The sequence below is a fragment of the Pelodiscus sinensis genome, chromosome 6, assembly GCF_052426305.1.
Source record: "Pelodiscus sinensis isolate ZL-2025 chromosome 6, ASM5242630v1, whole genome shotgun sequence".
In the NCBI taxonomy this organism is placed as follows: domain Eukaryota; kingdom Metazoa; phylum Chordata; order Testudines; family Trionychidae; genus Pelodiscus; species Pelodiscus sinensis.
In genome coordinates, this window is record NC_143057.1 from 47371255 (window position 1) to 47397190 (window position 25936).

The 25936-nt window shown below is 40.5% G+C and overlaps 1 protein-coding gene across 1 annotated transcript in view; it reads right to left on the reverse strand.

The window, feature by feature from the left end:
• Positions 1–1776: 1776 nt before the first annotated feature.
• The window catches only part of SLC71A2 (solute carrier family 71 member 2), a 48428-nt gene continuing 24268 nt past the window's right edge, over positions 1777–25936 (reverse strand). The window contains exons 6-12 of the mRNA XM_075931857.2: positions 18145–18363; positions 16800–16913; positions 14853–14924; positions 12920–13032; positions 11076–11173; positions 8535–8689; positions 1777–3468 (exon numbers count right to left, since the gene is read on the reverse strand). Of these exons, the coding sequence (XP_075787972.1) occupies positions 3265–3468; positions 8535–8689; positions 11076–11173; positions 12920–13032; positions 14853–14924; positions 16800–16913; positions 18145–18363 (975 nt within the window). The 3' untranslated portion in view covers positions 1777–3264. The remainder of the gene's footprint in view (positions 3469–8534; positions 8690–11075; positions 11174–12919; positions 13033–14852; positions 14925–16799; positions 16914–18144; positions 18364–25936) is intronic.

Below are 25936 nucleotides of genomic sequence, written 5' to 3' on the forward strand. Positions count from 1 at the left end.
TTATACTGAGATTCTGTCTATACCTACCTCCTCTGTGTATCCATATGGACATGTCTACAGTAGGGAATTATTTATTTTGAAAACCCCCGTAAAATACGATTTCAAAATAACACTATTCCTCTTCAAAGGCAGGAGGAATTTCAAAACAAGCAGCCTGTTATTTCAACACAACAGACTTGGTAGTGTGGATTCTTGCCTTATTTCGAAACAAGGGGAGTTATTTCAAATTAACTCCCTAGTGTAGACATGCCCTAATTGTCTACCCTCTTTTCTCTTATTGGTTTACATCCCCAAGAAACTTAAAGGAACCCAATTTTCTGTGGGTTGGATAAATTCCTTTTATTCTCATGAACACTGATGCACAACCTGCATCCGTAATTGAGACATCTGAAACAGATGCCCCTTTACAATATTTTTATTTACTTTCTGGGAAATTGTGAGCAATATTATCACTTCACCTCTTTTCCCATAGTCTTAGAGCATTGGGTTATTTTCTGGTCACTTCGTTGTCATTTTTTGTCTTCAGTGCCTCATATGGCTAAGCTAAGAACTTGCAGGAGTTAACCTACAGGTTCTTGCATTTCAGATCTAATTGCTATTTCTTGGTCCAAATTAAGAATGTTCACAAACGAGTAATTTACTAGTCGAGTAGTAGTTTGAAAGCAGTGCTGCATGGAGCTGACCCCGGGTTCTGTGTGGTGCTGCCCCTTTAAAACGCCACAGCAGCATTTAAGAGGGGCAGCACCGCACAGAGCCCAAGCTGAGCAGTGCTGCATGGAGCCTGGTGTCAGCTCCTTGTAGTGTTTCAAACGGGCAACACTGCATGGAGCCTGGGTATGGGCTCCATGAGGTGCTGTTGTTTTGAAGTACCCCCTTTCCCTGCCCCTTGCTGCCTCTATCTGATAGAAGCAGCAAGGGGGGGGAGGAGAAATTAACTAGTCAATTCGACTATCCGATAAGCATTTGCTTATTGGATAGTCAACTAGTCCTTAACATCCTTAGTCCAAATGCCATTAGTAAAATTATCCAAATGCAGTCTGTTCCTTCATCCTATATAATGGTTTGGTGCTCACTTACTGTAATTGAGTACCTCACCTGAAAGACTTAAAATCCATGACCTTTCCTAAATCCAGCTTACTAAAATAGGGCTTCCAAACTCTCAGAAGATTCTGACAAAACAAAAGGATTGTGCTCATCAGATCTACATATGTTACATCTACCTGTGTGACATGTAGCCATATTTCATCCAAACACTGAAATCAAGCTTTGTCTCAAAAAAACAAAGCCTGAAATTCAAAGATATTTGGAGTGGAAATTAAATCAAGATAAGGTGTCAAGTAAATTGAGGACATACCAAATGAAAAGGAACAGTTATCCCCATCAAAAATTAGAGGACTTAAGGAATGGAAGAATTTAGGATCCAACCATAAAAAGAAATCAAGTCCTGAGTACTAGATTTGACATCTCAAATCCATAAGATTAGTATTTCACTGTTACCTATTGACTCTTCCCGTTTCTGTGCTGCAACCCTGCAGTCACACCTGGTCAAACCTTATGAGCTTTCTGATATACAAAGTGTCTTCTTATTTTATGTAAAAACAAAACATGGGGGTGAGGGGGAATCTGAAACTTGACTGAGGCATAATTTGACTGAGGCATTGAGCCACTAATGTAATAAAAATTGAATGATAAATCATCTTCAATCCCAAGTAGCAAAAATGAAATGGAATTAATATAGGACTGCAAGAACACATTTAACACATGAAACCGAAAAAGTATAAGTTGCAGGTTTATTATGCGTTAGGAAGCTTAACTTAAAAACCAAACTGCATAGTACAAAAGGTCTGTTAATCTCTGCTCAAGGTGGAACAAGTTTCAAAATATATAATTTGTTTTTAAATTTGTTCAGTCAATACACAATCCTTTATAAAAACTGTATATCTGTCAGTACCCTCATTGCATTTATAAATACAAGATTTACACAGCATCCCCATCTGGAAAAAGATTAAAACTCCTTACAAATATCTACATATATTTCATACATACAAAACATTGATAGGAGTACTTTGTTAAACTCAGGTTTTGTTTAATGGTTCATTTACATTGCAACAAAATACATATAAATCTGTATATTTTTTCATAAAATGTCTAAAAATTAGCACAATACTTTGTAGACTCTGAACTTCTTTAAAGCATCTTTTGAAAAAGAACTTAATATGAGTATTTCCTTGAGATTCAGCAGGTGAGACACATTGATATGAAGGCTAAATAAGAATAAATGCACACTAAGTAGCAGTTAAGGCAGGGGTGAAATTAGTGGGAAGAGCCATTTCATACGGCAGACCAGAGTGACAAAAAAATAAATACACCCAAGTCTTGATGTAAGCTGCTTCAGCAGCCAGTTAACTAGCCCCTCACACAAACTAAAAAAAGTCTGTATTTTCATGATTGTGTATCCTCCCAAATAATTTTCTACTAGCCAAGAACTGATGCCATCAATGCTCACAAGTGTCAACTGGATTTTCTTTTTAGCCACTTTAGGTCTCACACTGTCTGGGAATGTGGGTTTAAGACTTCAGTATGTCCTTCTCTCATAGTTGGTCATGTGTGATCCCTCATCTGTAAAAAGTAATTGTTTAGTTTTATCAAAGCCCTAAGAAGTCTGTAGGATATTGTATTAGTACGAGATACAAATATTTGATAATATAGGTTCAAAAATTTTAATATGACCTTTATATATCAATATTTCAGATACTAAAACTATAGATTGGTTTCTCCCAAACCTATGAGGGCTACACAGGGACATACATCCAAAGAAAAGGCTTAAGGAATGTAAAATTTAATTTTAGCTATTTTGACAGGAACTGTAGTCTGCCTCAAACCTGTTTATTTTATGTATAGTAACTTGAGAGACCTGAATGTTCAAATTTTATTAATGTTTGTTCTCTCCAAGGTCTGTGTATTGAGGTTTTCAATCCAACATAGGGCTTGAGATGGCATTTTCACTTACACATTAGGTACAGGGGAAAAGAACTTAAACCTTACCTTGCCCTCATACACAAAACAAATGCCACAGTAAACATTTGATAGTGTGAACCCAAAGCAGACACCAATATCCACACAACATGATGCATGGCCTTCACTTGCACATGGTTCTATCCTTCCTTAAGAAGCCAGAAACTCCACAGCACTCTGTCCTGTCTTGTGGGTTCACAGTTCAGTGCATGGATTTTGATTTAGATCCTCCTTTTTCAAAGCTAGCCCTCATACACTGCTGTCTTGCAGCAAAGGTTCAATGTCCTCATCACTGCCACGATCTGGGTTGTTGCTCTGGGCACTGCTGATGCTGTTGCTCTGCTTCCTGGTACAGCTGGCTTTACTGTGCTCAGGAATGAATAAGGCAACCAGAAAAGCTAAAAGAACTGCACATGCTCCAAAGAGGAAAGGTGGGCCAGGGATGATAGCACTCTGAAACAACAAAACAGACATGTCAGAAGAGCATGAAACTGATATCTTATTAAAATACTACACCAATAAATCAGGAAGCAATAGGGACAATTTTAAAAATTCTCTTTACTAGATGTGTGTCTCATTGCATGCTCTGTATGTGCATTACAACTAGAGTTGGCTGAAATTAGGTGAACTCTTCACCCTCTGGAAAAAAAAGCTTCATTCAGCTGAAACCCAGTGCTTTTTTTGTGATGGTACAGCCCGGTACGCAGTACCGGCACCTCCAGTCAGAGCTCCAGTCACAGCCCCTGCAGTACCGGTACCTTTTTTCTCAAAAAACAAAAAAACCAAACAAACAAAAAAAACCACACCACACACTGCTGAAACCTATTTGTAAATTCATGTCAAGTTCACTGAACAGCTGACCAAAAGCCTTCCCCTGAAGCAGTTATTCAGAAGCGAACTAAAAACAAGATTAAACATGTTTTTGATTTTGTTTCTTTATGACACATAAAGATGCCAATGCCATAATAAAAAAACTGGATTCAGCTCACTGCTTTTTATTTTTGTACTGAACAGAAGTATATCTTTCTCTCAACCTCAGTATCACATTAAGATGTCACCAGAGCTTTGGCTGTCCCACTCTTAACAAAGGGAGCCCTCCAAAAATCTTCCAACAAAGACAGAAAATAAGGATGTGATTTTAAGCTCCCATCAAGAAGGAAAAAAGTATTGCATATGGTTGCAAGAGGTCATATTTTTGTTGCTCTTAGTTTTATCATTAAAAAAACTGCAAAGGAGAGAGAAATCTTCAAACTACTCTGTCCTGTTGACCCAGAAGTCAGCATGTGCTGCATGGTCTGCACTGTACTGCATTCACATGTATTTGTGTAATTTCAATAGTCCTATGTGATCAAGTTAAATCTTTGATCCACCAGTCCATGTACACAGATGGTTCAAGGCCTAGCCATGTTGACCAGTCTGCATCTCCCCTTCTGGGAAAGGCCTCTTTAGGGTTCCAAATCTATATCAGTGCAACAATTTTATGGGAGGGTAAGGTCTAGCAAGTACCAAATTTCACATGGTAAATCAGTTTCAAGAATTTGAATAGCAAACACATTTTTACTATGAGTAACTATCAAGAGTGGAAACTGAATAGAGTTCACTGCTGTGGGAATATGTTGATTCAAATGATCTTATTTCTATTTTTATCTGCTAAGTGGGATGCTAAGAACCACTGCTGTCAATTAAGTTTCAGTGGGTTCTCCCATGATGTCATATTTGCAAGTTTCCAAAGCCTCCGAAGAGTTACAGATAAAATACAGGAAAAAACTTTAAAAAACCCAACAAATAGTCTGGTAGCACTTTAAAGACTAACAAAACATGTAGACGGTATCATGAGCTTTTGTGGGCACAGCACACTTCTTCAGATGACCAGAGAGTTGGATGTCCAGAACCTAGAATAAATGGGAGAAGAAATGGGAAGGAGGGAGAGAAGGAAAAAATTGGAGGGGGGGAGGGAGGGCGCGCGCGGAGAAAAAGAGGCAGTGGGTAGATAAGTTTCAAAGGGAAAGCAGAGCCAGTCAGTAACAGGAAAAACTGAACAACAGCAGATAGTTAAAAGAGGCAGATAAGAACCATTAGTTTGCACTTGGAGAGGAAGAGTAGAACAGGTTCTACACAAACAACAGTATATGACATATAACCGAGTCATTCAGAACGCAATGCTATCTATACACAGCCTCAAAAACAATCCTAACATCATAATCAAAGAGGCTGACAAAGGAGGTGCTGCAGTCCTCGTGAACAGAACAGATTATGAACAGGAAGCAAACAGACAACTCACCAATACCAGATTCTACAAGCCTCTCTCCTGTGATCCCACTAAAGAATACCAAAAAACCCTGAAGCCTGTTCAAGAAGCTCCCTGATGCTACTCAAGACCAAGAAGCTCCCTGATGCTACTCAAGACCAAATTTACACTAACACCTTCCTTCCCCCCTCCCCCCCAATACTCTGACCAGGAGTTTTGTATCTGCTGCCCAAGATACACAAACCTGGAAATCCCAGATGACCCATCATCTCAAGTATTAGCACCCTTACAACAGGATTATCTGGCTATATGGACTCCCTCCCCAGACCCTATGCTACCAGCACTCCTAGCTACCTCCGTGACACCACTGACTTCCTGAGGAAACTTCAAAATTTCAATAATCTACCGGAAAATACCATCCTAGCCACTATGAACATAGAAGCCCTTTATACCAACATTCCACCTGAAGACAGATCACAGGCCATCAGGAACACCACCCCCGATGACAGCACTGCACACCTGATTAGAGAGCTCTGCGACTTTGTCCTCACCCACAATTACTTCCAATTTGGAGACAATTTGTATCCTCAAGTCAGCAGCACAGCCAGGGGCACCGCATGGCACCACTATATGCCAACATCTTTATGGCTGACCTTGAACAACATTTCCTCAGGTCTTGCTCCCTAGGACCTTTACTCTATTTACACTACACATCAATGACATCTTCATCATATGGACCCGTGAGAAAGAGACACTTGAACCATTTCACGGACTTCAACAACTTCCACCCCACCATCAACCTCAGCCTGGATCAGTCCACATGAGAAATCCACTTCCTTGACACCACAGTACAGTCATGTGACAGACAAATTTCCACCACCTTGTATCAGAAACCTACTGACCACTATACTTACCTTCATGCTTCCAGCTACACCCCAGACACATTTCTTAATCTGTTGTATACAGCCAAGCCCCAAGATACAACCGGATTTGCTCTGATCCCACAGACAGAGACAAACACCTACAGGATCTACATGGAGCATTCTTAAAACTGAAATACCATCTGGAGAAGTGAAAAAACAGATTGACAGAGTCAAAAATGTACCCAGACATGAACTGCTTCAAGTCACACCCAAAAGAGAAAACAACAGAATTCCACTTGTCATTGCCCACATATCTATACAAGTGATTTCATCACTGGACCCAACCACATCAGCCACCAAGTCAGAGGCTCATTTAACTGCACATCCAGTAATGTGATCTATGCCATCAAATACCAGCAATGCCCCACTGCAATATATATTGGACAAACTGGACAGTCCCTATGGGAAAGAATTAATGGACACAAATCAGATATCTGAAAAGGGAACACAAAAAAACCTGTTGGAGAGCACTTTAATCTCCCTTGACGCTCATTAAGGGATCTCCAAGGTGCTGTTTTGTTACAGACCAATTCCACAAGCCAAATACACAGAGAAGGATTGGAATGTCACTTCATTCACAAGTTTAATTATCATGCAGATGGTTTAATTCGTGATATTGGATGGCTGGGACATTATCAACCTTCAGACAATGAAGGTGCTGCCAAATGGTTCTTGATGTCTGCATAGAATCTGTTATTAGTAGTCTTCCTCTCCTGGGCTACATCTAGACTGCAAGCCTCTTTTGAAAAAAAGCATCTAGACTTCAATCAGTACTTTTGAAAAAGCAAGCCGCTTGTTCGAAAGAGAGCACCCAGGCAGTCTGGATGCGCTCTTTCAAAAAAGCACAGTTTGCATTCAATAGTGCCTTTTTTCGAAAGAGCACTCCTCTTCCTCGTAAAATGAGGGTTTCTGTGGTTGAAAAAACTGCCGTGTTCTTTCAATTTACTTTTGAAAGAACATGGCAGCAGTCTAGACGCAGGGGAAGTTTTTTCGAAAAAAGGCCACTTTTCAGGAAAAAAAAACTGTAGTCTAGACATACCTCAAGTGCAAACTAATGGTTTTTATCTGCCTCTTAATTATCTAGCCTTTAAGATGCTATTAGACTATCTGTTGTATTTTTCACTTTTTCCTGTTACAGACTAGCTTGGATTTCCCTTTGAAACTTATCTACCCACTGCCTCTTACTCCCTCTTCCCCCTGCTTTTCCCAATTATTCTTGACTCTGGACATCCAAAACTCTGGTCATCTGAAGAATTGGTAGTGCCCACGAAAGCTCGTGATACCATCTACATGTTTTGTTACTCTTGAAAGTGCTACCAGACTATCTGTTGCTTTTTAAGTTTTTCCTGTTGCAGCCTAACTCTGCTACCCCCTGAAGATAAAGTACAGTATTTTAACACAGAAGCCTAACAGAAGAAACTCTGTATTAGATGGAAAAACAAAGAATATTGGAAAAACAAATTCTGTCACAGATTATGAATGTGTTTGGATCACATCAGCAGAAGCAACCTAAAATCTTTCTGATTTTTATTGAAAAAGCAACTTTTTACAGGAATCAGATGCCACAAAAATCCTTTTATTCATACACAAAAATGTCCACATACAGAGAGATAATTAGGCCTCTTGAAAAAAACAGAGCTTTCAGGCAACACTAAACGAAGTGTGAGGGCTGAATGGGCCAGGGTAAAAAGAGCAGAGAGAGTGAGGTAAAAGACAAGAAGAAACAGCTAAACAGTTTTGATATTAGTGAAGGAACAAAAAATTGATGTAAGTAGGCACATAGACAAGAAGCAGTAGTAGTTTAAACTTTACATGATGATCAAGAGGAAGACAGCAAAAGCATTTCAAAAGCATCTATTTAGTATTACTGGAAGAAATAATAAAGGGGCCAAAAGGCATTAGGGCAAAATGTCAAAGAACATACAAGTTTACTGAATTATACTTTTCTAAGTGTCTTCATTTAAAAATATGATTGTTATGATATCTATAACTATATGCCAGAGTCTTTTCATATGTTTCCTCAGTTTGAATAAACTGGCTATAATTAGATAAGAATCTTTTTACCACCATCACCACCACATCAGACATAAAAAATCATAGTTTATTCTTGTATCAAAAATTTTTCAGTGCAGCTATTAGCAACATTATAATAACTACAAACCAAAGCTATTTCTTTGACTCTAAAATCTGTTATTTGCTTTGTTGCTAGCTTTAAAAGCATCTCTTATGTAATTAAGAATAACACGAAAACACAGGAACAAATACCAGGAGTTCAAGATTAAGATATTTTAGTCATGCTAATTTGATACTTCTGACTGAAAAATAAATGAAGGCAGTCATGAATTTACCTCATCACTAGGATCCTGCATGGTGGTATCAGAACTCTGGACAGGTGCCAATTCATTGAGCTCCACATGGAAGAGAAAGAATATAAAACCATAGAGAGCTGGTCCAAGACCATTACAGAGACCTCTGATTCCAGTTATTATTCCCTGGACAACACCTGTGGAAGGAAAACACAACAGTAGTGAAGAAGGCAACCTTCTAACTGTCCTCATTTATTTGTTCTAACTTTAGACTGCAAGCTCATCAGGGCAGGAATCTGATAGTTACATTTGCCTTTAAAGTACCATAGCACTATAGAATATACCTAATATTTCATTGGCCCTCCTTTATTTTTATTAATAGGATAATGCAAAACTTCTCTTAATAACTGTTTAACAGACTAAGCTTACCTTCCACTTAATTTTAAGAATTGCTTTTAAAAGACGACTAACTAGATTTTAATTAGCTTCCACATGGGCACAGTTTGTTCATATATTAACGTGCTTCTAGCAACATTTTCAATTTTCAACTAGAGGGGGTCTGAATTAGATTTTATCTACATATTCCAGCTATGACAGGTAAATTCAGCCTCCTTGCTTTCCCCAACTCAACCTCTTTCGAAACTTACACTGAACGAAATCAGCTTACGGTGGTATTTGCCTCATCTAAAATATAGTTAGCCTTGGTTATACAAGTACATTTCTACTTTCAAAACTACCTTACGAACATAAGAACGGCCGTACTGGGTCAGACCAGAGGTCAATCTAGCCCAGTATCCTGTCTACCAACAGTGGCCAACACCAGGTGCCCCAGAGAGGGTGGACTGAAGACAATGATCAAGTGATTTGTCTCCTGCCATCCCTCTCCAGCCTCTGACAAACAGAGGCCAAGGACACCATTTTATCCCCTGGCTAATAGCCTTTTATGGACCTAACCTCCATGAAATTATCTAGCTTAAAGCAACCTATAGACTCAGATTTTGTTCTTCATCAATAACATCCTGCTGTTGTCTGATCCTCTTCAGATAAATCTTATTCCTGTTGAGGGGTAGCTCAGGAAATTTTAAGTACTAAATTAATAAAGGTTTTCCCCACATTTGTAGCAGGTTGATGGATACTAGCTTAGGTATTATCACTTTAACAAGTGCCATTATTAATCACTGCTTTTCTTTGTCTCACATAGCATCATCTCATGCACAAGCAATCTAAAGAAACAGACATGAACAAAACAGATCTTCAAGTTGGTATGAAGTTACTATTTTTAAATTATGTAGAGACCATTTTTAATTGACGTAAGTAATAACAAAAATCAGGGAAAATGTGATTCCATGAGCCACTGAAACCCCTCTCCCCCTCCCCCCCCCAAAAAAAAAACAGTAGGGAAGAATCCTTTTGGATTCATGAGTGCAAGTCACACCGTTTTGTTTCATTTCTGTTCTGTTTTGGGGAAGAGGTGTGTAATTACAACCGTGGTTTCCTTTCCACTAGGTGGCACAACTTCACTCTGGAATTCCAATAATACTTTCATATACAGCTTTTTAGTAGTTTTGAATGAACAGTACACAGCTGTATGTGTCCCTACCACAAAACTCTTCACTGCTACTTAATCGTTTTTGTTTGAAATTTTTTTCCTTCCACAATACAGGAAACCAACAAGCACAATACCTCATTTGAAACCTAGTCCACTCTTAGAATGTAAACATTGTAAACCGTTAGCCTACAGAAAACTGCCAAATGTATTCAAATACCACCTTTCCCAACAAAAGACTGCCTCCTTAGACTGTATCCTTACTTTAATTTTTGTCTTTCCCATTTCATCTCTATGTCCTCATTTCTAACTTTAGACTGTAAACTCATTCGGTCAGGGACTTGGATAGTTACATTTGTCTTTAAAATACATCGGCACTACAGAATATAGCTAACTGTTTCATCAGTATTAACTGCTGACATTTCTACTTTAAAGCACTCACAGGTTCTCTTTCTCCAAATTACCATTTGAAATAAACATGAATGCTCACATCTCATCCTCTGTGTCAGTACTTCACCATTTCTGCTTCTCCAGAGAGATATACTATGAAATTTATGTTTTTGAATGAAAAAGTATATTGGAGCACACTCTTTCTTTGGCATGGAGCAAAAGCAATAAGTTTCACATGTATGTATGGTAACAAATCAGACAGCAGGAAAATGGGGACTATCTAAGAAAAAGATGGTACTGCTACACTAGTGCTAGCTGTTCAATCACAGAATGCTTTTTTTAAAAAAAGCAGCGAAAAAAGCATGAAAATTACTGTAGCAACTTACTTTTTATTTTCTAGCATCTTTAAAGGCAATTATGTAAAGAGATGACTACACTAACCAGAACAATGAAAGGCAAGTATGCCTGATATGAATCCATCTCTCGACAATACCAAGAGACAAATTTTCATTCCTACTGACAAAAACCAATTACTTCCTTTATCATTTTATTTAAAGAGCACAGCTAGATAGTCATTAAGCTTTTAAGAAAACTGGTTCAAGAAAGAGAATTTTTCAGGAGCACAAACATGAATTTACTGAACTTACCCTGTTGATCTGGCTCTGCATTTCTTGAAACAAGAGCACTGATTGCTGGAAATGTAATACTTGACATGGCTGCAACAGCTCCTGCTGCCCACATCATCCTGGTTGTTTAAATACGTAGTTTAAACAAAATATAAAGCAGTATACACTTTAGTACAAAAGGACTTCTTCCAAACAAGCAAGAATACAACAAACATTTTCAGGTTCCTCAGTCAAAATTGTTTTTTAAACAATTTCTAAGCCATTCACCGCTAAGTACCCAAAGATGTAATTTTTGTAACTGCAATGCATTTACAATTTAGTTATTTTCTCCTCTAGCAATGTCAAAACCTCAGAATCTCTCCTATTTATGTTATTCTGAGTTACAGTGAGCTCATCGAAATTAACTGATTGAATTCAACCCAAATTAAGATGAGAGGTGAGCAAAATATGATGCTGTCTTATCCACCATTAGAAAAGTTCATACCAAGGAGCCATTTCAGTGAATCTACAGCATGGATAGGTACCAGGGACGTTAAATTATTGTTTAAAATGTTAACAGGTTAAAGACAGTGGGCTTTCCATGCTACAAAAGACATCCCTGGTGACGGCAAGAAGGGGGAGACATAGGCAGTGCCACAGGTATCGGATCTGATGCCAGGAGAGTCCCCTGAGTCAAAGCTGCCAGTGCCAAAAATGAAGTTGCACAGGGCAGTGCCATTCACGCTATGGTAGGTGGTGTCACCAGTGCTACCAAAGGGAAGTGCTGACGTGGAGCCAGTGCTGAATGGAGCCAGTGCCATGAGTTCAATGAGTCCCACACAGCCTCAAACAGATGGTGTGGTGTGGATGGAAAGTTGAAATCATCTTCCACCAGCATCTACACCAGACAGTCCATCGACAAAGGACTCAAGAAAACTGCCAGGGGGCTCAGAGTCGACTGTGCCAGGGTTGAAGCTCTCGGCCCTCACAGGTTGGGTGCAGTGCGAGCTGACTCCAGGGCTTTACTAGACCTCCTGGATAGGTATCAACCCTGGTCAGTCCTCCTCTTCTTACACAGAACCAGGGAAGGGGACCAGTACTGGGAGGATGAGCCAATTTTCTGCACTCGAGATTGGTGCTGATGGTGATCTTCTGGGCTCAGCACTGAAGCCTCCTGCACTAACGTCGGCATGCTGCGCACCGATGGCATTAGAGTGGCTGGCTGAGGCCTAAGTGCCAACTCCATGAAGATCAGTTTAAGCCACTGGCTCCTCTCCTCTCCCAAATGAGGGCATATTGATACTGCACTTATCTGGCAAGTGACCCTCTCCAAGACACTTCAAGCAGGCAGTGTGAGGAACCATAGAATCATAGAGCTAGAAGAGACCTCAGCAGGTCATTAAGCCCAGCCCCCTGCCCAAGGCAGGACCAATCCCAACTATCCCTCTGGGCATGCAATTGCCACACTTCATACACTGGTTTGAAACCCTGGGGCCAAAGAGTACAAACAATAGGAGGACCCCTCCCCCAAAAAACTAACTGCTACTAAGATAACTCAAACAAAAACTAATCTACCCTAGAAAGAACACAGAAGTCTAATGCTAGGAACTAAATGCTTGCAAAGCAAGAAGTCAAACTCCAACAACTGTCACTGGCAGAAAGGAGGAAGTGAAGCGAGAGTCAGGCCAGCAGGGGTATATCTATAATGCCGGGAGGTGTCACCAGTAACCCGACAAGTACCAGTAAGGAAAAACAAATCTTCTGATGATTGTGGACTTGGTGCGTGCAAACGCAAATACTGGAACGGACATGAGCATTCACTACAAGAGGAAAAAAATATTTCAAAGCCCCATGACCTGTGTGTAGCTCAGAAAACATGTGCTTACCAAGGCTGGGATCCAAAACCATACCAGGTCAGCTGGAGCATCTGAAAGCCAAGGCCTAAGAGGACAGTATTCTTGTTTCCTATTGACCTCATCAGGATACTGAGGAACACAGTCTGTAAAAATAAGGAATATACTCCACTGAAGTATCTAAACTTGAGATCTATAACATAGCTTCTACTTCTATGGGAAACAATTCAAGAGAAGCTCCACTTGTTGCTGTTTAAATTCCATTAACTGAACTCTGACTTTGGATTATTAACACAAAAATGCCCTAACACAGATTTGATACACAATTTGATGTATTAATATTACTAAAAGCACATCCAGTTTTCCTTTTCAAAAAGGTAGAGATTTCCCTACTTGTTACTGAGTTTATAAAAAAAAATTAACATGTTAAGCAGCCAGTGCGCTCTGGCTCCACCTCCAGAAAGCCCCCTGCCACTCCATGCTGCTGCCTCTGCATCAGAGGCAGCAATATGAGGTTCCAGGTGGAAGTTGGTCCATAAGGGGAGGCAGTTTAAAAACCAGCTCCCCACCCAGACCAGCTGATAGAGGCAGAAGCGCAGGGTGGCAGCAGCCCTTGTCTGTGTAGGCAGGGTTCAACCTCCCCACAGACAGAGGCTGCTCTGGCTCCCACCGAGTAGCCTCTGTCTGCAGCGAGCCAGAGCTCACCGTGGACAGAGGCTGCTCTGGCAGTAGCCTCTATCTGCACGGAGCTTGGATGAGATAAATCGATGGCCAGTGGATTGACCACTGCACCTTCAACCCAACATGTAGTGAAGACAAGCCCTCAGTTCCTCACACTCTTCCTCGCTTCCACTGTGAGGTGCACCCTACGGAGGATTCAGCCTTGAGGCACAGGAGCCTCTGAGGCCACAGTCAGTCAATCTTCAGTGGTGGCCCCTGGGCAAGGGGAACCCACTAGTCCAACCCAAGAGGCAGGTACTTCTTGATGGCATTCTCTGAAAGGCAGGCACTGTCCACAGTGCATTGTGCCTCACAGCAGAAAATATCCAAAACACAGCAGGAGACCCATCTTACAATCAACACCCTCATCACAGTAACATGGAAGCAAATCATATCTATACTTCTGCTATACACCACATTTCCTCACTTACTATATCATTCTCTTATTGCTCTCTATTTTCATTCATCGTCCCCATAGTTAACTGTATTGGTAGATATAAAAATATTTCAGTAGCCATGTTGGAATTAAATCCTATGTCATGTGAGTTCTTTGTCCAGAGTCCTTTCAGAGGCGGCAGCATTTTAAAAGGCCAAATTTACCCATTTATATTGAGCTGATGTGCATTTTAAAAATATAAAAAGTTTAAAGGAATCCATTTTATATCCCCCTCATTTGATTTTTGTTCTTGTTAAATCACAGGAAAGCAGTCAAGAAAGAAGTTTTGTACTGTGTTTTGAAAGCAGTTAGCTTAGTTGCCATTTTAATCTCTTGCCAAAATAGGTTTAAAACATTGGTCCAGCTCTTGAAAATAATTCAGTGTAGTGAGTTTGGACATCTCAACCTCCTGAAACTTAATTCCAATGCTTCTGCAGAACACAGTTGGTTACTGGAGGTCATGGGGAGAGAGTGAGTCTCAGGAGAAATCTGAATGAACAGATGTTTCTTTACTGAACAAAATCTACTGAGGCTTTAAAGAGTGGAAAGAAGCTTATCTATACATCATTGCAACATGTAAAAAATGACACATCTGTAGCATTTATCTGACTGGCTACACTCATACAACTTTGGGGAAATATATTCAAGAAATTTACTGTATTATGATGGACTCATTTAATACCTTTTGAAGAGGAGTTTCATTATCACAATTCCCATAGATTTGATTATTTATGCACAACTTAAATTTTTCTTCTTTATAAATCCAAAGAGTCAACAGAATTTCTAAAAAGTTATTAGGATAATACTTACCTGAGCTATTATAGACAGAATTCCTACCACAGCTATGAATGCTGCTATGCTAACAGGACTAAAACCTATAATCTGAAGGAAGACAATAGAAAATTTGTGAAGTAATGCTGGTTACAAATTATTAGTTAAAGCAGTTTCAAAGATAGCATTTATAAACACTGAAACAGCTCCTATAGTATGAATTATTCACAGATATTTAAGAAGATGCATCACTTGAAACATTTCTCCTAGTTTTACGAAAGAGTGTTCCATGTAAATCGAGAAAACAAAGGACAGTAAAATGTTATCATTTGTTTTTGTGTGAAATTACTCTCTCAAGAGGTAGTGATAGCCCTGGAAATGAAGCTCTAGCAACATGTCACAGCTTAAACTCCTCACAACAAGAGATATCCCCTTATGGACTGAGACAATAATTATTCATCCTTTAATTAGACGGACAATTAGTGCCAATTGTGATGGTTATTTTTGTGGCATGGGCACTTGTTTACTATCAAATCTACTGAGACCTCTAACTCATCTCACACAGATCAAAATAATTTCACATTTAGAATCTGGCCAACACAATAATGGGCAGAATTTTAAACCTATGATAAAAACCTATTACCAATTCAACTCCATCCTTCCGCCCTCCTAAAACTCCTACTGCTTTGATTCTTATTCACTATCCTCAGTCTATTTCCTCTCTGCCTCTTAGTCCTACTACTTCCTGTTACCTAAAAAAAATAACATCACTCCACTTTTCCCTCCTCTCCCTTTCGCTTCTTTTTATATGCAAACTCATGAGCACACTAGTCCCAATTCCTTACCAATTTCTCCTCCAACTCTTGTCTTTATCCTTCCCACCATGGCAAATCTAAAATTCTACAAGAGAATACTCTCTCATCTCTGCCTTAATATTTCATTTTACCTCACGTTCCATCACTCCTCTACACAGCATAGAAGTATCAGAACATAAAAACAAAGCAGTGATATTGTATCTCATAATTTTTCTGCCCTGTTGTATATCAAATGCAAAAACATTTAACAAATTGCAGAGAAACGAACACAACTACATTCACTTTACAGAAAGGGTGCTTGGCATTCATATTCATGAACTGAATTAGGAAAACTCATGAAAGTGATGTTGCATGTTTAAGATTCCAGATTTGTGGAAGAAAGCACACTCAGAAGAAAGCAACTAATAATTCTTAAGAGTATAACTAAGTTGTGAACTCTTCTCTGTAATGCCCTATAAGTTATTGTGTTATGTAAAGGTTATTAATAATCAATTCTCTAACTCACCTAGTCTATTTTCTCATATTTTCAGTGCTTTCCGCTTTTAAATGAAACTTGCGGTTCTTACTATTTCTCTACTGAAGAGAGAGCTTCCAATGAGAGGAAGTCTAGACTATTCAGCTATCTCCAAGCAGCTATGCAAAACACCAGGAACATAAATGCACTTTGAGAACAGGAATTTTTATTACTCAGTATGAGGGGAAAAGCAACAAAGAAGGAGCAATTCTAACACAAATTCAACATGTTTTCATTAAAAACAATGCTATTCTAGAAGCAAACATATATAATGGTGTTAAATATAATGGATTGTAAGAGCTGGTTCAGTATTAAAATAACATTAGACTTGACTAAAAACCTCACCAGCACTATGTCAGAATCAAGCCGTGTACTCGAGGCGTTTAGAAAACAAAGTGTTTAGATCATTAAAACCTACAAAGAAGTTTTAATAATAGTTTTAAAATGGCAGCAAGAACACTTTTCCTCAAGGAAAGCTTTCAATGTCTGTATATAAAGTATAATTTCATATTTATATACATATGGTGCTTTCAAGGCATAGATCCCCAAAATGCAACAAATTTAGAAATAGAACTCTGGCAATCCTGATCTGAAGTGTAGCTTTACAAGACTCTGAGAACATGATATGCATTTTTTAAGTGACCAACACTTACTCACCTGTCGCAAATAGAGAAAAAAGCTAGAGTACTGGCCAGCCTCAGGAAGGTAGGACAAAAATACGGTGATACAAATCAGGAGGACTGTAGAATCTTTCCCAACTTTCTTCAAGGACTATTACAAAGAGAAGCAAACATGAGCCAAACAGGACTATACTGAAAACTCCTTGTATAAAGGACTAAGAATGGTAGTTCCATTCAATGTTCCATTATTAATGCCCAGTGAAGGAAATTCTATGCAACAGTTAAAGGGTCACTATTACAGTAAGAGTAATTTAAAATGCAGATTTCCTTACTAGTTTAATATCTGTCACAGGAATTTTAACTATATTCTCACTATTTGTTTCCTTTCATTTCAATTTATTCAAAAGGACAACGGGTACAGCACTAGTTAGGCTTACTTTGTCCTCCTGCACTACTGCAATATTGCAACTGAAGGGAAGGGTTTAAGACTGGTAGGGAAATAGTAAATATAAATTTGAAATGTTATGGAGATACTTTCATTATTAGCTTTTCATTTAGCCAAACAAATGGTAGGTCCTATCCATCCTTGCTGCCCATTACACTTTGATGTTGAGAGTTACTGTAAACCTTAAAGCTAGATAAACACATTATTACTGCCTCTATGAATTACTTTAAGTTTAAGCATTTGACATTTGAATCCCATTCAAAGGACTTCTATTACTGATCAGCACAGATTCTACTTCCTATTCTGCAGGTTCATTCTGCCATATCACAAAAACATTCTTTTAGTTCTTGCGCATTTCTTATACTTGCACATTTCTTATAATACTGTATCATATTTTGAAAAACTTAATTGTAGAAATCAAGTCCCCTTGTTACAGCTTTTCTAAGCATATCACTCATCTCCCAACATTTATAATGCAATTTCTTTAGAGCAACTCCCCAGCAGGGTGATTTTATTAAGAATAATTCACTTTTTAGAACATCAGCATGTGAATTCATACCCATAGAAATCACCATATTCTATGGTATAGTATAAAAAGCTTTAAATTTCAGTTTACTTTTATTTGCGTACACAGTAAGTAACTTAAGAATTCAAAATTTTCTTTTGATAACAATGTGTTAAATAAGTCTAGAGGGTGGAGTATTTCCTCAAGATTTCCCACTTCTAGACTACCATCATGCTAGAAGTACAGGTAACAACTTCCAAATGCACAGAATATTCAACACCGTTGTTTTCATTAGAGTTAGAACTCATTTGCAAAAGAGGTGTAAAGAGTAATATGTCTTAGTTTAATGACTAATTTACCAATACATTAGTTCATTCCTGATGTTAAAAAAGATTTAATAACTTTAAATATTTATAAAAATATGCATCTTACTGCAAACGGATCTGCTTGTTGCCATGATATAGGGGCTCCCCACGAAGCAGGTCTTATTTTTTCAGGCAGAGATTCTGGAACAGCTAATAGGATGAAACAGATATCCAGCACAGCTACCACTGTGGCCACTAGTACTACAAGGTTATCTCCTTTGCTAGCAGACAGGTACGCTCCAATGGCAGGACTCGTTACCAAACTTGCTGCAAAGGTGGCTGAAACCTAAGTAAAAAACCAATATTGTAAGTTACAATAGTTTCACTACTAGAACATACAATTAACAAGAAAGCATAATTTTAAATGGTTTTGAAAATACAAGTAATTTTTTTAAAATTATAACTGCTTAGAAAATAAGCAGAAGAAAAATAAAAAAAAATTTCAATTTTCTGCAGCCAAATGCTAGAAAGTTCCCAGCTGAAACACTCTGCTTTAAACATCCACATTTTGGGATAATTGCGATACAAGAATGTGTTACATAAGGCCTTGTCTACACACAAAACTTGTAGTCCTGCTGCACAAAGAGTGTTAGTGCATCACCGTGTAATTGAACAATCTTGTAATCGCATCACATTTTATAAGTTACACAATTATTTTATAGTTCCCAGGGGCAGGGCTGGCAGCTAGGGTGCTCCCAGTCCCACACCCAGGGAGCCCCTGTTACCCCACACTGCTGCCTCTGTATCAGAGGCAGCAGCACCAGGTGGCAGACAGAGCTAGTCCCAGAGGGGAGCAAGTTTAAGAAGCGGTTCCCCACACTGACAAACTCCCATCTGCTGCCCCATGGACAAGAGCTGTGCCGGCGTCCCACAGAGCAGTCTGTCTGCAGCAAGCCTAGGCCTGCCACAGACAGAGGGCTTCTCCATGGCAGTCTTACCCCTCCTTCCCCCGCTGCTGCTTCTGATAGAAGCAGCCATGCAAGAGGAAGCAGCTCCATGGAGCTGGCGCTCATGGGGAGCCGGCTCCCCACAAACACCAGCTCCCACCTGCTGCTTCTCTATCAGAGGCCCAGGCTTATCAGTTAATGGTGTAGTCAACAACACTATGACATCCCTAGTACAAACAAGGCTCGGGTATTTATATCATTTTATGAGAATCTGTTCATGGCTGACAATACTTGCTGGTACAATGCACCAGCACTAGAAGATGGGTAATAATTTCTCTAATGCAGGTACACCATAACTTATAAACACATTAGCGTGTATATTGATTCAAATCCTAAATTAACTAAATTTGTGATTTTAGGCTTATGTTTACAATAAAAGTTGTGTTTTTCTTATGCCAATTAAGGGATTTCTTCTGATTAGAAGTTACAAGTTGTGGTATTCAAACATCATGCTCTGTGGCATGAGCTGAACCCACAGCAAAACCCCTTTATTTCTGTGGCAAACTGATACATGTTTTGGCAGGAACAAGAATATTTAAAATGAAATTTTCCTTCATTAATATACGAAAATACATACAACTAATATCTTGTATAATAATATAGAATGAAGAACATACTGAACATGAAGTATTGTACAACTGAATTTAACATAACTATAGAAGCTATGGTGGATAGGGAAGATGAAGAGCTGGAAGTTTTGAGAGCTGGACACTGAAAGACAATGCACAGTTATAACCATAAAGACTAGAAATTTAGTTTTACATATTATGAGGCCACAGAACCATAACACAGACATTACCACACTGGGTACTGTAATAAAATTTATTAGAAAAAGGCATGATGCTTACTGGAACGATTAATCTCATCTTAGTTCCTACTCCTTTCTAGAAATTTGCACTGAGAAATTCTAAGAGTTTTATTTTATTGAAGACCTTAAAAAGAAATAATTCCTGACTTACAGGTATAAAATATCATTTGCACATACTAAGGGTAATCCTTTTCAATGACTAGTAAAATGAGCCTGGAAAGACCATCTACTCTCTAGTCCATTGACTAGTCTTTCTACACTTATGCTAACTTTACATCTAAGTCTCATCTTCCCCTCATAGCCAGGTGGACATGAGCATTATTCATTCTTTGGACTTCTCATTTTGTGTTTCATAAGTTGAAAAGAGAATGTGGTACAACATCCCAGGAACAGAATCGTGAACTAATATTACCCTTGAAACACTTTTTTCAGTGTAAGGATGAAGGAAGAAATGATTAAATTTGAAGGCGTGTTACTATGCACCTCTTATCTTGAGTTATGCAAGTATCTACCTAAATTGGAAGACACTGAAGGAAATTAGACAAATTTTCTATACTGAGACTCAGCTGCTTCCAAGTAGCTAAAATACTTCAAATTCCTAGTTGACCAGAAAAGGCTATTGCAAATGAAGTACTAGGAGACTCTCTGTTATTTGAGGAAGATGATGACAACAGCTGTGGCCAACAACTATGACACCTAAATTCATCTTTAAGAGCACATATTATATAGAGATGCAAATAATAGAAAAGAGGTATCTCTAATGACAAATATATCAAGCTCCACACTGTTTGCATTCATTTCAGTAAACTATAACCCAATTCATCTATACAGTTGACTTTCCTCTTCAAGCCATTGACTCTGACTCAATGTCTAACCTACTGAATAGTAGCAGAAATTCTGCTATGATCCTATGTACTTTGAAATTTGTGTCAAAGAACTAAGAAGAAACCTCAGTATATTATTGTTTAAAGGGTTTCACGATGCTAATGCATTACTCAGTTAACACAGGAAATAGGTGCCCAACACCTGTAAATCTCTGCTCCAATTAGTTACTATTGCTAAAGAAGTAAGCAGCAGCTGATGTTCACTTTCAATTTTGAAAGTTACACACTGTCAGTCAGACAAGAGAGGGATTGTTTGATGAACTGCCCTCGGAAGAAGTTCCCCATAAAAAGAAAGAATAGAAAAATCATTTGTTTAGTAAGATTAAAGCTTTATTTACACTGGCAGACAAAGCACTGTCAGTTACAGCACTGCTCCCAGAGCACAGTAGCGAAACTAGGGTTGTGTATCCACACTGTGTATCCCCATGGTGCATTGCTTTTCATCATCCCAGAAAACCCTGTGCTTCTGCCCAAATTTGGCACCATCTTTCAAGAGCTTCTGTGCTGCATGCTCTGCCTCCTTGGTCTGCAGGAAAGGATTCTGAACTGTTGAAGAAAATGCTGATAGGTCTCACTAACATGTCACAATGGCAGTCAAGTTATTCCTTAAGCTGCAAAAAGTGACGATGAGGGATAGGACACTAATCATACATACAACACAACATTCCCTGTAGCATTCACGGCTGTGCTGACCACAGCGCAACACCTGGGAAACAAGCACTGAAAGACAGGATAACATCGTCATTGACGTGTGGGATGACAAGTGGCAGCTGCACACCATTCGGATAAGGAAAGCCACTTTCATAGAATTGTGTCAGGTGCTCAACCTCAATCTATGGTGCAAGGACACGAGAATGAGAGCTGCCCTGTCAGTGGACAAGCTCTTGGCCATTGCACTGCCACCGCTTCACTCCACTACTTCTCATTATCACCAAACAGAGGGAAGGTCGACCGTTGGACTCACTTTGAGAGAAGCATGCAGGGCCATTGATTGCATCTGGTCCAAAAAGACCCCAACTCCGGACAACGTGTGTGAAAACTGTGGATGGCTTTCTACAGAGGGGCTTCCCTAACTGAGATGGGGAGATAGATGGCACACATTCCAATTCTGGCACCAGATCACCTAGCCTCTCAGTACATTAACAGGAAAAGGTAATCTTCAGTGATTCTCCAGGTACCTGTGGATCACTGTGGGTGATTCACTGATATTAACACAGGCTGGCCCAGAAAAGTGTATGATGAACCCATTTTCATAACAGTGGCTTATTGAAAAAGCTGCAAGCAGGAACTTTCTTCCTGCACCAGAAGATCACTGAAGAGGAAGTGGAAATACCTAATGTGAATCTGTGAAATGCCATCTACTCCTTCATATCACGGCTCCTGATACCATACACCCAGAGTCTTCACAGCAGCAAGGAGTGGTTCAATAACTGGCTGAGCAGGTGCAGAATGACAATGGAGTGTGCTTTTGGTCATTTAAAAGCCCGCTGGCAATACTTGTATGGGAAGCTGCACCAGGCAGATAACATCCCAAGAGTAACAGCTGCATACTGTACTCTCCATACTATTCGTGGATGAAAGCTTCACTCAGAATTGGACCACTGAAGCTCAGCACCTGGGGGCTGAATTTGAACAGTTTGATACCAGGGTTATTAGAGGAACACAGCACAGGGCCATAAGGTTCTGGGAAGCCTTGAAGTAGGAATTTGATGCAGAAAGCCTGTAATATTTGTTGCCAAGCAGGACAATACAGTGGGGACTCTGATTGGTCCCTACAATGCACTTAGTACCATATCACCTGTTGCTTTGCTGGGCTAGCCTTGCTTATTTTCATGCATTTTAATAAACCCAAGAATTTCATTTATTAAAAATAACTAATGTAGAACACAAAAGCAGAATGACACATCTGCAGGTAATAGAGAGGTGGGGTGGGGAAAGGAGGTGAGGCCGAGACAGGTTTACAGATGTATGTCCAGGTGTCATCTGCAACCATGCCATCTGATGTGCTGTAGTTCAGCAGGGCTAAACTAAATGGGGTGGGAGTGTGCAGGGCAATGGGAGTCCGCAGAGCTGCACAGTGAAGGGGCAGATGTGTAGTGCAGCGAGTGAAAACCGGGGACAGGATGGTGGCCAAATTGTGTTGACAGGGAGAGGGGGTGCATGGAAAAATTTTAGGACACCAGCTAAAAAAGGATGGAGGAAGGTATTGTTACTGCTCAGTCTGCAGTACCTGGAGTGTGGAACTTGTCACTCCATAATGTTTAAGAGCCACTTCCATGGCTTCATTCTGGTGCTCAGTGTTCTCCTTCCACTCCCTCCTCTCATTGTCCCTTCACTCATTTAATTTTCTTTTCAGCAGCAACCTGTAGCATAAGCTCATGGACAAAGTCATTTTTATTTCTTTGCAAATGCTTCCTTGCTCTGTGCAGGCGTTAAGCAGGCAAGTCTGGGATCCCAAGGTTAAATCTGAGAAGCCAAAATGCTACATTTTACAGAGGATCCTTTGTGCTGCAATCTAACCTTAGAGACAACTCCCATGAGCCCTTGGGGAAAAGCAGGCTCTTCGAGGTATAGAGAGAAAGAGAAAGAGAGAGAGTTAGGCTAGGCTCCAGTTTGGAGAGAAGAGCCAGGCTGCTGGCGTGGAGCCTTTCAGGCCAGGAGCTGTTGGACTGCAGCTAGAGCCTGTTAGTGAGATCCTGCTGGAGCTTGGATCTAGCATGATGCTTTGGGGACTGCTGGGGATTTCCCTGGAGGGGAGAGGTCCTGACTGTGCCTCTGGCTGGGAAAAGCCTACATAACACTGCACAGGAGGTAACTGAGTGACTGGGGCTGTTCGGAAAAGTGCTGCCTGGAACAGAGCACAGAAAATAGACTGACGATGGGTCCAAAGACAGCAGGTGTGATCTGTCCAGTTAACCAGAGCTGCTGCCATTTGGTGGGGCCTTCTCCAGTGGCAGGGGGATTTTGCAGCTGGCTGCCTGCCAGGACTGACACACAGAACCTGCACAGTGCTGTTTCCTCTCCAACTGCAGACCCTCTAGCGCGCCCACAGAAGCAAGCATCTTGGACTCTGAATCCAGAGGCATGCACAATCTGGGGTGGGATAAATGGTGGCAGTATAAATGCCAGATGGATACGTTTCCTTCCTTTCTGTGTACATTGTTAATTGATTTTATTCACTTCTAATCTATTTCTTTAAGTGGTTAAGTAAAGGTGTGTTAATTCTAATTTAATCCATTAGATGTACATTATTTATAATTGTTGTCTTGGAGTTAGACCCAGATTATTGCTGAAATAATTGTATTCCTTGGAGGCTCCCAAGGCACACCATTAAGTGTGTACAGGGCCAGCCAGGTAGAGGCATCGCCATTGTACAGCCGGTCCCCGAATAACTAACAGGTTACGTACCAAACACCGGGTCATAACTCGATTTGTTTATAAGTCGGGAATACATGATTTTAAATACGGCCGCACTGTTTGTAAGTGCGGCTGGTGCGTTCATAAGTCGGGGACCGGCTGTAATGGGGTTCATGGGAGGTTGGTCGTAAGTCAACACATTCGTAACTCGGGTACCAGCTATATATTCTTTAGGTGCAAGGGATGGATAGGGAATCCCCAACTAAACAGTATCACCACTGGGGTACTCAGGATTTCCTTTTATGTTAAAAAGATCAGGGGCCAAGGCACACATGTGAGTGTGACCTGCTCCTAAGTAATCTGGGGCGAAAAAAGGGGGTTACACCTAAATGCATAAGAGGAAGCCTAAACTTGGGTGCCAAATCCCTTTACATCAGGGAAGATGATAAACATGATTGGTCCAGGTTAAAAATAGAAAAGACAACTGTCATTACATGATGCAAAACAATAAGAATTAAGTTTACAGAAACAAAGAAAATTCTGTAAAAAAAAAAACAACCCTTGATTTAACACAGATACTCATGGTCATGTTAGCCTGCAAAAGTTCACTGAAGGCATGGGGCTTAGGTAATTTTTGCATATTAAGTTAATACATTAAATTCCCTTTATACACTTCCCAGAAAAAAGCTTCATTAAAGCTAAGTTAAGTTTGAGCAATCTGAGTCAGTAATTAAAGGGTAAAAATCCCTCTAAGAATGTTGTACTTAGTAAAAACAATTGCTAAGAAACTCAAAGTCAATGTTAACATTTCTAGTGTTAGCTTTGTGCAAGATTTTAAAGTTTTTTCCATTCAGGTGTTCTGATTTCATGAGCTGTAGCTATGTGGTGTGTATGTTTAAATACACTTGATATCACAAGTGGCCAATCAAGCCCTCAGTATTTTACAGAACAGTGAACCTTAAACTGCACTAAGATTGGAGAAAGATGCTCTAACCTGGTCTAGGACAAATTACTGCAAAATACAGTAAAACTCCATTAGACAGGCATCCAATGCTCCAGCACTCCTGATGGCCAGGCACCATCAGGAACCTAGAAGTGCTGGAGCAGCCGGACAAATGGAGCTGCTCTGCGCCTGGCTTCCCCAATTCAGCCGCTGCTGAAACTGACCAGCAGCTAAATCGGGGAAGCCAGGGGCAGAGCAGCTGGGGTGATGCCGGGTTGGTCCCGTAGCGCCGCTCCTTGGCACTGTGGGACCAACCCGGCAGCACCCCAGCTGCTCTGTCCCAGGCGTCCCCCAGTCAGCCGCTGCTGAAACTGATCAGCAGCTGACCGATCCAGGAAGCCCGGGGCAGAGCTGCCCCTCAGTTCTGCGAGACCAACCCTGCAGCACCCCAGCTGCTCTTGGGGACGCTTGGGGCAGAGCAGCTGGGATGCTGCCGGGTTGGTCCTGTAGCACTGCTCCTTGGCGCTGCGGGACCAACCCGGCAGCACCCCAGCTGCTCTGCCCTAGGCGCCCCTATTCAGCTGCTGCTGAAACTGACCAGCGGCTGACCGATCCGGGAAGCCCGGGGCAGAGCTGCTCTGCCCCGAGCTTCCTGGATCGGTCAGCTGCTGATCAGTTTCAGCAGCGGCTGACTGGGGGACACCTGGGACAGAGCAGCTGGGGTGCTGCCGGGTTGGTCCCGCAGCGCCAAGGAGCAGTGCTACAGGACCAACCCGGCAGCATCCCAGCTGCTCTGCCCCAGGCGTCCCCAAGAGCAGCTGGGGTGCTGCAGGGTTGGTCTCGCAGAACTGAGGGGCAGCGCTACTGGACCAACCCGGCAGCACCCCAGCTGCTCTGCTGCAGGCATCCCCGATTCAGCC